General features: G+C 52.1%; 1 protein-coding gene across 2 annotated transcripts in view; it reads right to left on the minus strand.

Moving 5' to 3' along the window:
• Positions 1 to 6,481, minus strand: part of LDLRAD3 (low density lipoprotein receptor class A domain containing 3) — a 137,358-nt gene extending 130,877 nt beyond the window's left edge. The window contains exon 1 of one of the 2 annotated variants that reach the window (XM_075567557.1): positions 6,154 to 6,481. In XM_075567557.1, the coding sequence (XP_075423672.1) occupies positions 6,154 to 6,187 (34 nt within the window). In that variant the 5' untranslated portion in view covers positions 6,188 to 6,481. The remainder of the gene's footprint in view (positions 1 to 6,153) is intronic. The other variant, XM_075567556.1, reaches the window with a different exon arrangement.
• Positions 6,482 to 12,593: the final 6,112 nt, after the last annotated feature.

Raw genomic sequence — 12,593 nt, forward strand, 5'->3', positions numbered from 1 at the left:
AGTATGAACTGTATGAGGGGGCAGCGTATGGACTATGTGAGGGGGCAGTGTATGGACTGTGTGAGGGGGAAGTATGGACTGTATGAGGGGGCAGTGTATGAACTGTGTGAGGGGGCAGTGTATGGACTGTATGAGGGGGCAGTGTATGGACTGTATGAGGGGGCAGTGTATGGACTGTATGAGGGGGCAGTGTATGGACTGTATGAGGGGGCAGCGTATGGACTGTATGAGGGGGCAGCGTATGGACTGTATGAGGGGGCAGCGTATGGACTGTATGAGGGGGCAGCGTATGGACTGTATGAGGGGGCAGTGTATGGACTGTGTGAGGGGGAAGTATGAACTGTGTGAGGGGGCAGCGTATGAACTGTATGAGGGGGCAGTGTATGGACTGTATGAGGGGGCAGTGTATGGACTGTGTGAGGGGGAAGTATGAACTGTATGAGGGGGCAGCGTATGGACTGTATGAGGGGGCAGTGTATGAACTGTATGAGGGGGCAGCGTATGGACTGTATGAGGGGGCAGCGTATGGACTGTATGAGGGGGCAGTGTATGGACTGTGTGAGGGGGAAGTATGAACTGTATGAGGGGGCAGCGTATGAACTGTATGAGGGGGCAGTGTATGGACTGTATGAGGGGGCAGTGTATGGACTGTGTGAGGGGGAAGTATGAACTGTATGAGGGGGCAGCGTATGGACTATGTGAGGGGGCAGTGTATGGACTGTGTGAGGGGGAAGTATGGACTGTATGAGGGGGCAGTGTATGGACTGTGTGAGGGGGCAGTGTATGGACTGTGTGAGGGGGCAGTGTAAGGACTGTGTGAGGGGGCAGTGTATGGACTGTGTGAGGGGGCAGTGTATGGACTGTGTGAGGGGGCAGTGTATGGACTGTGTGAGGGGGCAGCGTATGAACTGTATGAGGGGGCAGTGTATGGACTGTATGAGGGGGCAGTGTATGGACTGTGTGAGGGGGAAGTATGAACTGTATGAGGGGGCAGCGTATGGACTGTATGAGGGGGCAGTGTATGGACTGTGTGAGGGGGCAGCGTATGGACTGTGTGAGGGGGCAGCGTATGGACTGTATGAGGGGGCAGTGTATGGACTGTGTGAGGGGGAAGTATGAACTGTATGAGGGGGCAGCGTATGGACTGTATGAGGGGGCAGTGTATGGACTGTGTGAGGGGGCAGTGTATGGACTGTGTGAGGGGGCAGTGTATGGACTGTATGAGGGGGCAGTGTATAGACTGTGTGAGGGGGCAGTGTATGGACTGTGTGAGGGGGCAGTGTATGGACTGTGTGAGGGGGCAGTGTATGGACTGTATGAGGGGGCAGTGTATGGACTGTATGAGGGGGGCAGTATATGAATTGTATGAGGGGGGCAGTATATGGACTGTATGAGGGGGCAGTGTATGGACTGTATGAGGGGGGCAGCGTATGGACTGTATGAGGGGGGCAGCGTATGGACTGTATGAGGGGGCAGTGTATGGACTGTATGAGGGGTCAGCGTATGGACTGTATGAGGGGGCAGCGTATGAAATGCATGAGGGGTCAGCGTATGAAATGCATGAGGGGTCAGCGTATGAACTGTATGAGGGGGCAGCGTATGAAATGCATGAGGGGTCAGCGTATGAAATGCATGAGGGGTCAGCGTATGAACTGTATGAGGGGGCAGCGTATGATCTGTATGAGGGGGCAGCGTATGATCTGTATGAGGGGGCAGCGTATGAACTGTATGAGGGGGGCAGCGTATGGACTGTATGAGGGGGGCAGCGTATGGACTGATTGAGGGGGGAAGCGTATGGACTGTATGAGGGGGCAGCGTATGAACTGTATGAGGGGGCAGCGTATGAACTGTATGAGGGGGCAACGTATGATCTGTATGAGGGGGCAGCGTATGAACTGTATGAGGGGGGCAGCGTATGGACTGTATGAGGGGGGCAGCGTATGGACTGATTGAGGGGGGAAGCGTATGGACTGTATGAGGGGGCAGCGTATGAACTGTATGAGGGGGCAGCGTATGGACTGTATGAGGGGGGAAGCGTATGGACTGTATGAGGGGGCAGCGTATGGACTGTATGAGGGGGCAGCGTATGGACTGTATGAGGGGGCAGTGTATGGACTGTATGAGGGGGCAGCGTATGGACTGTATGAGGGGGCAGCGTATGGACTGTATGAGGGGGCAGCGTATGGACTGTGTGAGGGGGCAGCGTATGGACTGTGTGAGGGGGCAGCGTATGGACTGTGTGAGGGGGCAGTGTATGAACTGTGTGAGGGGGCAGCGTATGAACTGTGTGAGGGGGCAGCGTATGGACTGTGTGAGGGGGCAGTGTATGGACTGTATGAGGGGGCAGCGTATGGACTGTATGAGGGGGCAGCGTATGGACTGTGTGAGGGGGCAGCGTATGGACTGTGTGAGGGGGCAGCGTATGGACTGTATGAGGGGGCAGTGTATGGACTGTGTGAGGGGGCAGTGTATGGACTGTGTGAGGGGGCAGTGTATGGACTGTATGAGGGGGCAGTGTATGGACTGTATGAGGGGGCAGTGTATGGACTGTATGAGGGGGCAGTGTATGGACTGTATGAGGGGGCAGTGTATGGACTGTATGAGGGGGCAGCGTATGAACTGTATGAGGGGGCAGCGTATGAACTGTATGAGGGGGGCAGCGTATGGACTGTATGAGGGGGCAGTGTATGAACTGTATGAGGGGGCAGTGTATGGACTGTGTGAGGGGGCAGCGTATGAACTGTATGAGGGGGCAGCGTATGGACTGTATGAGGGGGCAGCGTATGGACTGTATGAGGGGGCAGCGTATGGACTGTATGAGGGGGCAGCGTATGAACTGTATGAGGGGGCAGCGTATGGACTGTATGAGGGGGCAGCGTATGGACTGTATGAGGGGGCAGCGTATGGACTGTATGAGGGGGCAGCGTATGGACTGTATGAGGGGGCAGCGTATGGACTGTATGAGGGGGCAGTGTATGGACTGTATGAGGGGGCAGTGTATGGACTGTATGAGGGGGCAGTGTATGGACTGTATGAGGGGGGCAGTGTATGGACTGTGTGAGGGGGCAGTGTATGGACTGTATGAGGGGGCAGTGTATGGACTGTATGAGGGGGCAGTGTATGGACTGTATGAGGGGGCAGTGTATGGACTGTATGAGGGGGCAGTGTATGGACTGTGTGAGGGGGCAGTGTATGGACTGTGTGAGGGGGCAGCGTATGGACTGTATGAGGGGGCAGTGTATGGACTGTGTGAGGGGGCAGTGTATGGACTGTGTGAGGGGGCAGTGTATGGACTGTATGAGGGGGCAGTGTATGGACTGTATGAGGGGGCAGTGTATGGACTGTATGAGGGGGCAGTGTATGGACTGTATGAGGGGGCAGTGTATGGACTGTATGAGGGGGCAGCGTATGAACTGTATGAGGGGGCAGCGTATGAACTGTATGAGGGGGGCAGCGTATGGACTGTATGAGGGGGCAGTGTATGAACTGTATGAGGGGGCAGTGTATGGACTGTGTGAGGGGGCAGCGTATGAACTGTATGAGGGGGCAGCGTATGGACTGTATGAGGGGGCAGCGTATGGACTGTATGAGGGGGCAGCGTATGAACTGTATGAGGGGGCAGCGTATGGACTGTATGAGGGGGCAGCGTATGGACTGTATGAGGGGGCAGCGTATGGACTGTATGAGGGGGCAGCGTATGGACTGTATGAGGGGGCAGTGTATGGACTGTATGAGGGGGCAGTGTATGGACTGTATGAGGGGGCAGTGTATGGACTGTGTGAGGGGGGCAGTGTATGGACTGTGTGAGGGGGCAGTGTATGGACTGTATGAGGGGGCAGTGTATGGACTGTATGAGGGGGCAGTGTATGGACTGTATGAGGGGGCAGTGTATGGACTGTATGAGGGGGCAGTGTATGGACTGTGTGAGGGGGCAGTGTATGGACTGTGTGAGGGGGCAGTGTATGGACTGTATGAGGGGGCAGTGTATGGACTGTATGAGGGGGGCAGTGTATGGACTGTGTGAGGGGGCAGTGTATGGACTGTGTGAGGGGGCAGTGTATGGACTGTGTGAGGGGGCAGTGTATGGACTGTGTGAGGGGGCAGTGTATGGACTGTGTGAGGGGGCAGTGTATGGACTGTATGAGGGGTCAGCGTATGGACTGTATGAGGGGGCAGTGTATGGACTGTATGAGGGGGGCAGTGTATGGACTGTGTGAGGGGGCAGTGTATGGACTGTATGAGGGGGCAGTGTATGGACTGTGTGAGGGGGCAGCGTATGGACTGTATGAGGGGTCAGCGTATGGACTGTATGAGGGGGCAGTGTATGGACTGTATGAGGGGGGCAGTGTATGGACTGTGTGAGGGGGCAGTGTATGGACTGTGTGAGGGGGCAGTGTATGGACTGTATGAGGGGGGCAGTGTATGGACTGTGTGAGGGGGCAGTGTATGGACTGTGTGAGGGGGGCAGTGTATGGACTGTATGAGGGGGGCAGTGTATGGACTGTATGAGGGGGGCAGTGTATGGACTGTATGAGGGGGGCAGTGTATGGACTGTATGAGGGGGGCAGTGTATGGACTGTATGAGGGGGGCAGTGTATGGACTGTGTGAGGGGGCAGTGTATGGACTGTATGAGGGGGGCAGTGTATGGACTGTATGAGGGGGGCAGTGTATGGACTGTGTGAGGGGGCAGCGTATGGACTGTGTGAGGGGGCAGTGTATGGACTGTGTGAGGGGGCAGTGTATGGACTGTGTGAGGGGGCAGTGTATGGACTGTATGAGGGGGGCAGTGTATGGACTGTATGAGGGGGCAGTGTATGGACTGTATGAGGGGGCAGTGTATGGACTGTATGAGGGGGCAGTGTATGGACTGTATGAGGGGTCAGCGTATGGACTGTATGAGGGGGCAGCGTATGGACTGTGTGAGGGGGGCAGTGTTATCGGGTGTGGGGGGTTCAGTGCAGGGATATCGGGTGTTTGGGGTTCAGTGGGGTGTTCTCTGTATAAGGGGGTTCAGTGGGGGGTCTCTTTATAAGGGGCTTCAGTGCAGGGGTCTCGGGTGTGGGGGGCTCAGTGCAGGGATATCGGGTGTGGGGGGCTCAGTGCAGGGATATCGGGTGTGGGGGGCTCAGTGCAGGGATATCGGGTGTGGGGGGCTCAGTGCAGGGATATCGGGTGTGGGGGGCTCAGTGCAGGGATATCGGGTGTGGGGGGCTCAGTGGAGGGATATCGGGTGTGGGGGGCTCAGTGGAGGGATATCGGGTGTGGGGGGCTCAGTGGAGGGATATCGGTTGTGGGGGTTCAGTGCAGGGATATCGGGTGTTTGGGGTTCAGTGGGGTGTTCTCTGTATAAGGGGGTTCAGTGGGGGGTCTCTTTATAAGGGGCTTCAGTGCAGGGGTCTCGGGTGTGGGGGGCTCAGTGCAGGGATATCGGGTGTGGGGGGCTCAGTGCAGGGATATCGGGTGTGGGGGGCTCAGTGCAGGGATATCGGGTGTGGGGGGCTCAGTGCAGGGATATCGGGTGTGGGGGGCTCAGTGCAGGGATATCGGGTGTGGGGGGCTCAGTGGAGGGATATCGGGTGTGGGGGGCTCAGTGGAGGGATATCGGGTGTGGGGGGCTCAGTGGAGGAATATCGGGTGTGGGGGGCTCAGTGCAGGGGTCTCGGGTGTGGGGGGCTCAGTGCAGGGGTCTCGGGTGTGGGGGGCTCAGTGCAGGGATATCGGGTGTGGGGGGCTCAGTGCAGGGATATCGGGTGTGGGGGGCTCAGTGCAGGGGTCTCGGGTGTGGGGGGCTCAGTGCAGGGGTCTCGGGTGTGGGGGGCTCAGTGCAGGGATATCGGGTGTGGGGGGCTCAGTGCAGGGGTCTCGGGTGTGGGGGGCTCAGTGCAGGGATATCGGGTGTGGGGGGCTCAGTGCAGAGATATCGGGTGTGGGGGGCTCAGTGGAGGGGTCTCTGGCCCCTGAAAGACAGGCCTCAGCAGGGAACATGGGGGGTGTGAGAGCAGTCACGTGACACAAGACCCCCCTTCCCCTCCTCCTCATTGTGCTGCGTCCCGGAGGGGGAGGAGCATCCCGGGTGGGCACCCCACAATACCGCCCCACACCCCATTATACCGCCCCACACCCCATTATACCGCCCCACACCCTGTACTTACCCACAAAGCCAAGGAGCAAGTACAGGAGCCACATGTCCCAGAGCACCGGGGGGAGTGGGGCCTTTCCGGGTGTGTGGGGAGTCCCACCCCTGTCCGGGTGTGCGGGGGGGCCCCTGTCCGGGAGTGCCGGGGGGGCCCCTGTCCATTCAGTGTCGCCGCCCGGGACTCATTCCTGCACTTCCCCAGGAACTGCACCGTGTGTGTGTGTGTGACACTGTATGTGTGTGTGTGTGTGTGTGTGTGTGTGTGTGTGTGTGTGTGTGTGTATGTGTGTGTGTATGTGTGTGTGTGTGTGACATGCGCACACTGCCCGAGCTTCCACTCTGAGCGCTCAGCACTGAGGTCTGTATACAGGATCATCACACACACTGTATCACATACACTGTATCACATACACTGTATCACATACACTGTATCACACACATACACATAGATACACTATATAACACACACACACACACACACACACACACACTGTATCATTATACACACTATATCACACACACATAGATACACTATATAACACACACTGTATCATTATACACACTGTATCACACACACACACATGTATTTATTTATTTATAAAATATTTTACCAGGAAGTAATACATTGAGAGTTACCTCTCGTTTTCAAGTATGTCCTGAGCACAGAGTAAAATAAAATAATACATGGTTACAAATACAGTTACATAAATGACCATGGTATACATTATATACAAGACATTGCGTGCACAGTTACACTATATAACACACACTGTATCGCATACACTGTATCACACACACACACACACTCACACACACACACACACACTATATCACACACAATATCATACACACTATCATACACACACACACACACACACACACACACACACACACACACACACACACACACACACACACACACACACACACTGTATCATTATACACACTGTATCACACACACATAGATACACTATATAACACACACACACACACACACACACACACACTATATCACACACACACAGATACACTATAATAACACCCACATGCACACACTGTATCATCACACACACAGATACACTATATCACACACACACACAGACACACACACACACACACTGTATCATTATACACACTGTATCACACACACATAGATACACTATATAACACACACACACACACACACACACACACACACTGTATATTATACACACTGTATCACGCACACATAGATACACTATATAACACACACTGTATCATCACACACACAGTATCACATAAACACTGTACCACACACACACATACACACTATCATTATATACACACTGTATCATATACACACACACTATCATACACAGTACACACACTGTGCTGAAACAGAATCATATACACACATGGACCTTTAATGAACTCAAGCTGAGACCTTTGTCAAAGACTTCTTGAAAAAATTCTATTAACGACCCAAGTCTTCTGAAACCAGTCTCGAAAACATTACCATATACGATAATACACCAATGAAGGTGCCGTCTTACAAGCCGAAATTAGTATCCCAATTGCCTTACTTTAACAGCCTTTCCTTTCCAGGGTCTGCCGCCCAGTCTCCATGCCGTTAAAGCTAATTTCTTTGGATCCGGACACTGGATTAGACCTTGTCTCAACATACATTGAAAACCCAAAAGATGCCAGGGCTGATCTATTGCCATAGTCACCAAGTGGGCAAACCAAATTCTTCTTAGCCAGTACGGGAGTATGGCTATTACTTCCGCCTCTTCTGCGCTTATTTTTTTTTAAGGTCCTTGGTAATTTGCGGGATCTGAGGAAAAATTAACGCCAGGCTGAATTTCCACGGGAGGTTGAGGGCATTTGTTTGATAGGAGTGATGGTGAAAGAATCCTGAACATAAATGCTTCACCTTCCTGGTTGCCATAAGATCTATCTGGCTATTCTGGACCCAGGCTCATATGTAGCATGTGAGTAAGTCCATGCAGCTTAACTCGTCCCCTTTTAAAGCACACAATGTCCTTCTATTTTATTCAACTTTATTGAGGGAGTTAACAGAAATATAAAGTTCTATATGTGGATTGTGCTAGCAGATGCCCCTTGTCAGGAGAATAACCTATGAGAGGAAGGTGTCCTGCTATATGGAAGTACTTCTCTGAGGGGAAGGTAAAAAGGATTTCCTTTCTGAGGGAGCAGTGGAAGATGTGTCTACTCACTTTGGCTGCTTGTTGGAAAGGAGGGAGCACACTTTCCTGTCAGACAGAAACACACTAAGGGGCATAACAATACTCAGATAAAGCAGGGGGAGAGGGCTAAACCAATCTCAACTGTGAGCATTGGTAGGTTGCCAGGGCAACTGACTTGGAGCTGTGTAAAAGGGGATTACTTGTAACAACTATGTTGCAATATACACAGCTCTGGCTGCTTTCGAGCAGGGAGAAACATGCACAGGAAGGCCCCGGGCATGTGGTGGGTTCCGTTCTAAGGGCCCGCCGCAAAGCGAAAATCGCCAGAAAGCTGAACTGGCGATTTTCAGCGTGTGCACATGCGCAAACCGGCAATTCCCCCCCCCCCTTCTGTGCATGCACAACCTCCATTTGGCGCACACAACCTCTGTTCTGTACATGGGCACCCTCAGCAACCGCCTGTTCTGCGCATGCGCGACCTCTGAATTCCCCGATCTGCGCATGCGCAGATATGGTGGCCCCCTTCTCGGTACCGCCGTATCAGCAGATCCCCGAAAAGTGGGGTGCCGAGAAGCGGAGCCTTGCTGTGACGTTAGCTGGGGAGAGCTGGCAGCCTGAGAGCAGGAAAAATACAGAGAAATAAGCAATCCTGTTCCAGGACACTCTGGTATTAGTAGATACCACTATATCTGACATATATGTGGAACATATACAATATAATAACAATGTATCAAGTCCATGCTCACATAACAATGTGGTGCCGGCTGGTACCACGGACTCCGAAATCCCTCTGGCAAGGGAGGCCAATTAGGCGCACCAGTCCAGGATGGCTGGGTGCTCCACAATGTCTCTTTGTCAAAGTCTCTGCAACTGTTTCTTTTTGAACGTGCCAGAGAACAGTCTTCTTTTGCCTCTGTTGACAGTGTTCAACCTTTGTGTAGATGCCAGCCGTGACAGCTGACTGCTTTGCCACCGAGCATTTGCCGGAGAGAAATGGCTGTGAGTCTGAGATGTGCCATTGCCCGTAGAAGGGTTGTCCGATAATTTTTCTTATTTTGGGCGATCTCTTTGTTGATCACGTTCAGGAGGTTGTTTTCTTCCCTTTAGTGACGTTGACTCATCATCTTTTGTCGTCTGGATCACTGAACATCCTAGTCCATTGTCACATTTCCCTGATATGACAATGTTTTTGTGGTTCTCAGGGGTATGGCCTTGTCTCTCTTCCTTGCTCGGCCTTCCTGTCACTTAGATATGGCCAAGACATGGTTAGGAGAGGGATGTGTAGCCACGTTCCGTTATATTTTTTCTGCGGGCATCAACGTAGTCTGGTTTGTGCCCTTTGTCAATGCATACATTGCCCACTATCACCCAGCCTAGGTCAAGTGTTTGGGCAAATGGGGCGTTGTGAGGTCCGTTGCGCTGTTCGCGGATCTTGTGCACCCTAAGGATGTCCCTGCAGAGCACTAGCAAAATCTTGGCATCTTGCTCCATCGGTGGGATGCGGTGTGGGAATCTCGTTCCTGTTTGCAGCCATATGATTACACTCTATGAGTGTAGGGAGAGGCATATTCACTCTGCCATCCACGGAATATATGGTATAGCCATTTGCTCTCCTCCCCGTTGTCTCAGTCAGTCCTGCACAGGTTCTGAGTGTGTAGGGTGAGGCATTGCCTTGTGTGTTGAACAAGCTAAAGAACTCTGACTTCGCTAATGATTGCTTCAGAGCAGGGAAAAACATGTAACTTTAGCTGGGGAGGGCTGGCAGCCTGAGAGCAGGAAAAATACAGAGAAATAAACAACTAGTTGATTAAATATTCTATTATTCTATTTCCACTCTCCTGGATAGATCAATGTTTGGCTTAAAAAGCAGCCGTCATGTTCTGATGCTCGGGTATATGGACCGCTCTAATGTTGTTTAAGTGGCATTCTGCCCATAGCATAATTGATGTCATAAGCTTAAGAAGTTTCCCTCTTCTGGGTCCTCCTTGCTCGCAACAAACAGGACAGGTCCACGAGGCCGAGGCGGGGATTAGTAAACACAGACCAGAAGCCACGAGGTTCGTTGTCGTGTAGCCGGGTCAGGGTTAGGAGAAGTTGGTTAGTAGGTATACTCGCCCTGGTCGAGGGTAGGAGACAGGAGGGTAGTAGAGGTCACTTAGCCGAGGTCGAGGGTAGTAGAAGGTTGAATAGAAGATATCCAAGCCGAGGTTGAAGGTAGGAGACTGGAGGGTAGTTGGTAAAGGTCCATGGTAAAGGTTCAGGTGAACTGCAAGGCAAAACAAGGTACAGCAAGGCAGGACAAGGTACAGCAGAGCGCTTGCGACCAGCACAACGTCACAAGTAACAAACTGTTATGCTCAGCCAAGGTGCAGAGGCAAACGCTTATAAAGGATGATCAGCCAATAGCTAAACGGCAGTATGGCAGAAGCTGATACTACAACCAGAGCCCTGATTCGTTGCTGGGGGGAGTGTGCACAGCAGGCACTGATGAGGCATCTGCTGCAGGAAGGGCTGAATCAAACTCGGGGACTGAGCCTGCACCCGATGCTGACATCTCGGGGGGGGGGAGCCTGCGCCCGATGCTGACATCACGGGGGGGGGGGGGGGAGCCTGCGCCCGATCCTGACACTTATCTGGTTGAATCCACTCAGCCTCAATCATCTCCTCTTTAATCACTTAATGCATGGGAAACCATGTCATTTTTTTCTGTGATCCCACAAATAATGTATCTTTCCTCAGGTGCACTCTTATGAGTCATTCAATTCCAAAGCCTTCTTCATGGCCTTAATTAAGGGATCCAGTAGCTCTAGGTTGAAATCCGAGTCTTCCGCAAGCACTTACTGCTCTGAGGAATCCTAATATTCTTCTTCCAAAAACTGCTGAAAACCCTCAGATACCTCAGAGGAAGACTCAACTGTGATCTCGTTCTCATATGAGGCTGCATGTTCGCATGCGCCATGGCAGATTCAACGCTGTGGAATACCGTCTCCTTCATCCACAATAAAAAACTGGACATTTGCTCTTTAGGTTCAGTTGTGGCCAATTTAAGGCATTCTTCGCACAACTTTTTGGTCTCCATCACTGGTTTGTCACAGGCCACACAGATTTTAGATATTTTTGGAATGCTCTTATGGTGTAACCACCAGGGCTACTTAAGATGTACCTTCTTCAAGCTGACCCCTAGAGGCACTGCAGCAGCAAACTCCCTCATGAAGTCACGTCACAGTGACGAAACGCGTTGTGTTGTGTCACTGACGTTATCACGTTACGGAGGAAACTCAGCTGGAGAAGTACAGTACAGAGGACTTTTTTTATGTTTCAGCAGTTGATTGGGTGCCGTTCCTGCAGCATCCAACGAGCTGGGGTTATCAGCCAGGGATTGCATTGATCTACCATTGGATCTCATGTGGACTATTTGGACCTCTGTTTGATGTGGATTCGCTGAGTTTGGTGGAGACGATTACGGAGTCCAGTTTTCCCCTGTTTATGTTGGCTGGTGACTATATATCAGCACTGCTTGGACACCCTGATGAAGCACGCCTGTGCGAAATGCGTTGAGGTTGTCACTTTGGTTACACACATCATCACACAAGCGTCCACGCGCCGCCACGTGGAGACGCCGAGCCCAGCGATCAGCTGTTGAGCTGCTCAGCTGGTTGGCAGCCTGGATCGCGAGCACTGTCAGCCAAGAGTCCACACGCCACAGCATGTGAGACGCTTCACCAGCGGATCAGTGTAGAGGGAGAGGGGGGTTGGCCCGGTATTAAAGGGGTTGCACCCCATATGGCCACCCCCTGACCTCACCAGGGAGGCAAGGGGTTAACTGTACTGCGGTCCAGGAATGTGGTGTACACCTTGTCATGTCATGAAAATGTATGTTCCCCTGTTCCCATGTTTCATTATAATCCTGTATTTTAATGTTTTAAAGTGCATTTCTGTATCTCCAGTTCTGGAGGTCGTAGAGAGTTGATATTTGGCCAATATGTGGAGTCACTGTAGGCATTAAAAACTGGCAAATTTTGACCCACTGAGCCCACCAGAATGGAACTTATTAATATGTGTAGATATTAAAGAGTATATGTATGGTATTTTGGATCTGCTCTGAAAATGCAGACGCCATCTGCTATGCTAATAGGTCATGAAGGGCAGCCAGGTGATTGAGCATAAAGCACTGTGATCAAAAGGTAACTGCCCTGATTGTTTACACTAAGTACTAATCAACAGACCAAGTACTAATCAACAGACTCGGCCACTCTAATTGTTACCTGAG

Source organism: Ascaphus truei, chromosome 12 (genome assembly GCF_040206685.1).
Source record: "Ascaphus truei isolate aAscTru1 chromosome 12, aAscTru1.hap1, whole genome shotgun sequence".
Classification (NCBI taxonomy): domain Eukaryota; kingdom Metazoa; phylum Chordata; class Amphibia; order Anura; family Ascaphidae; genus Ascaphus; species Ascaphus truei.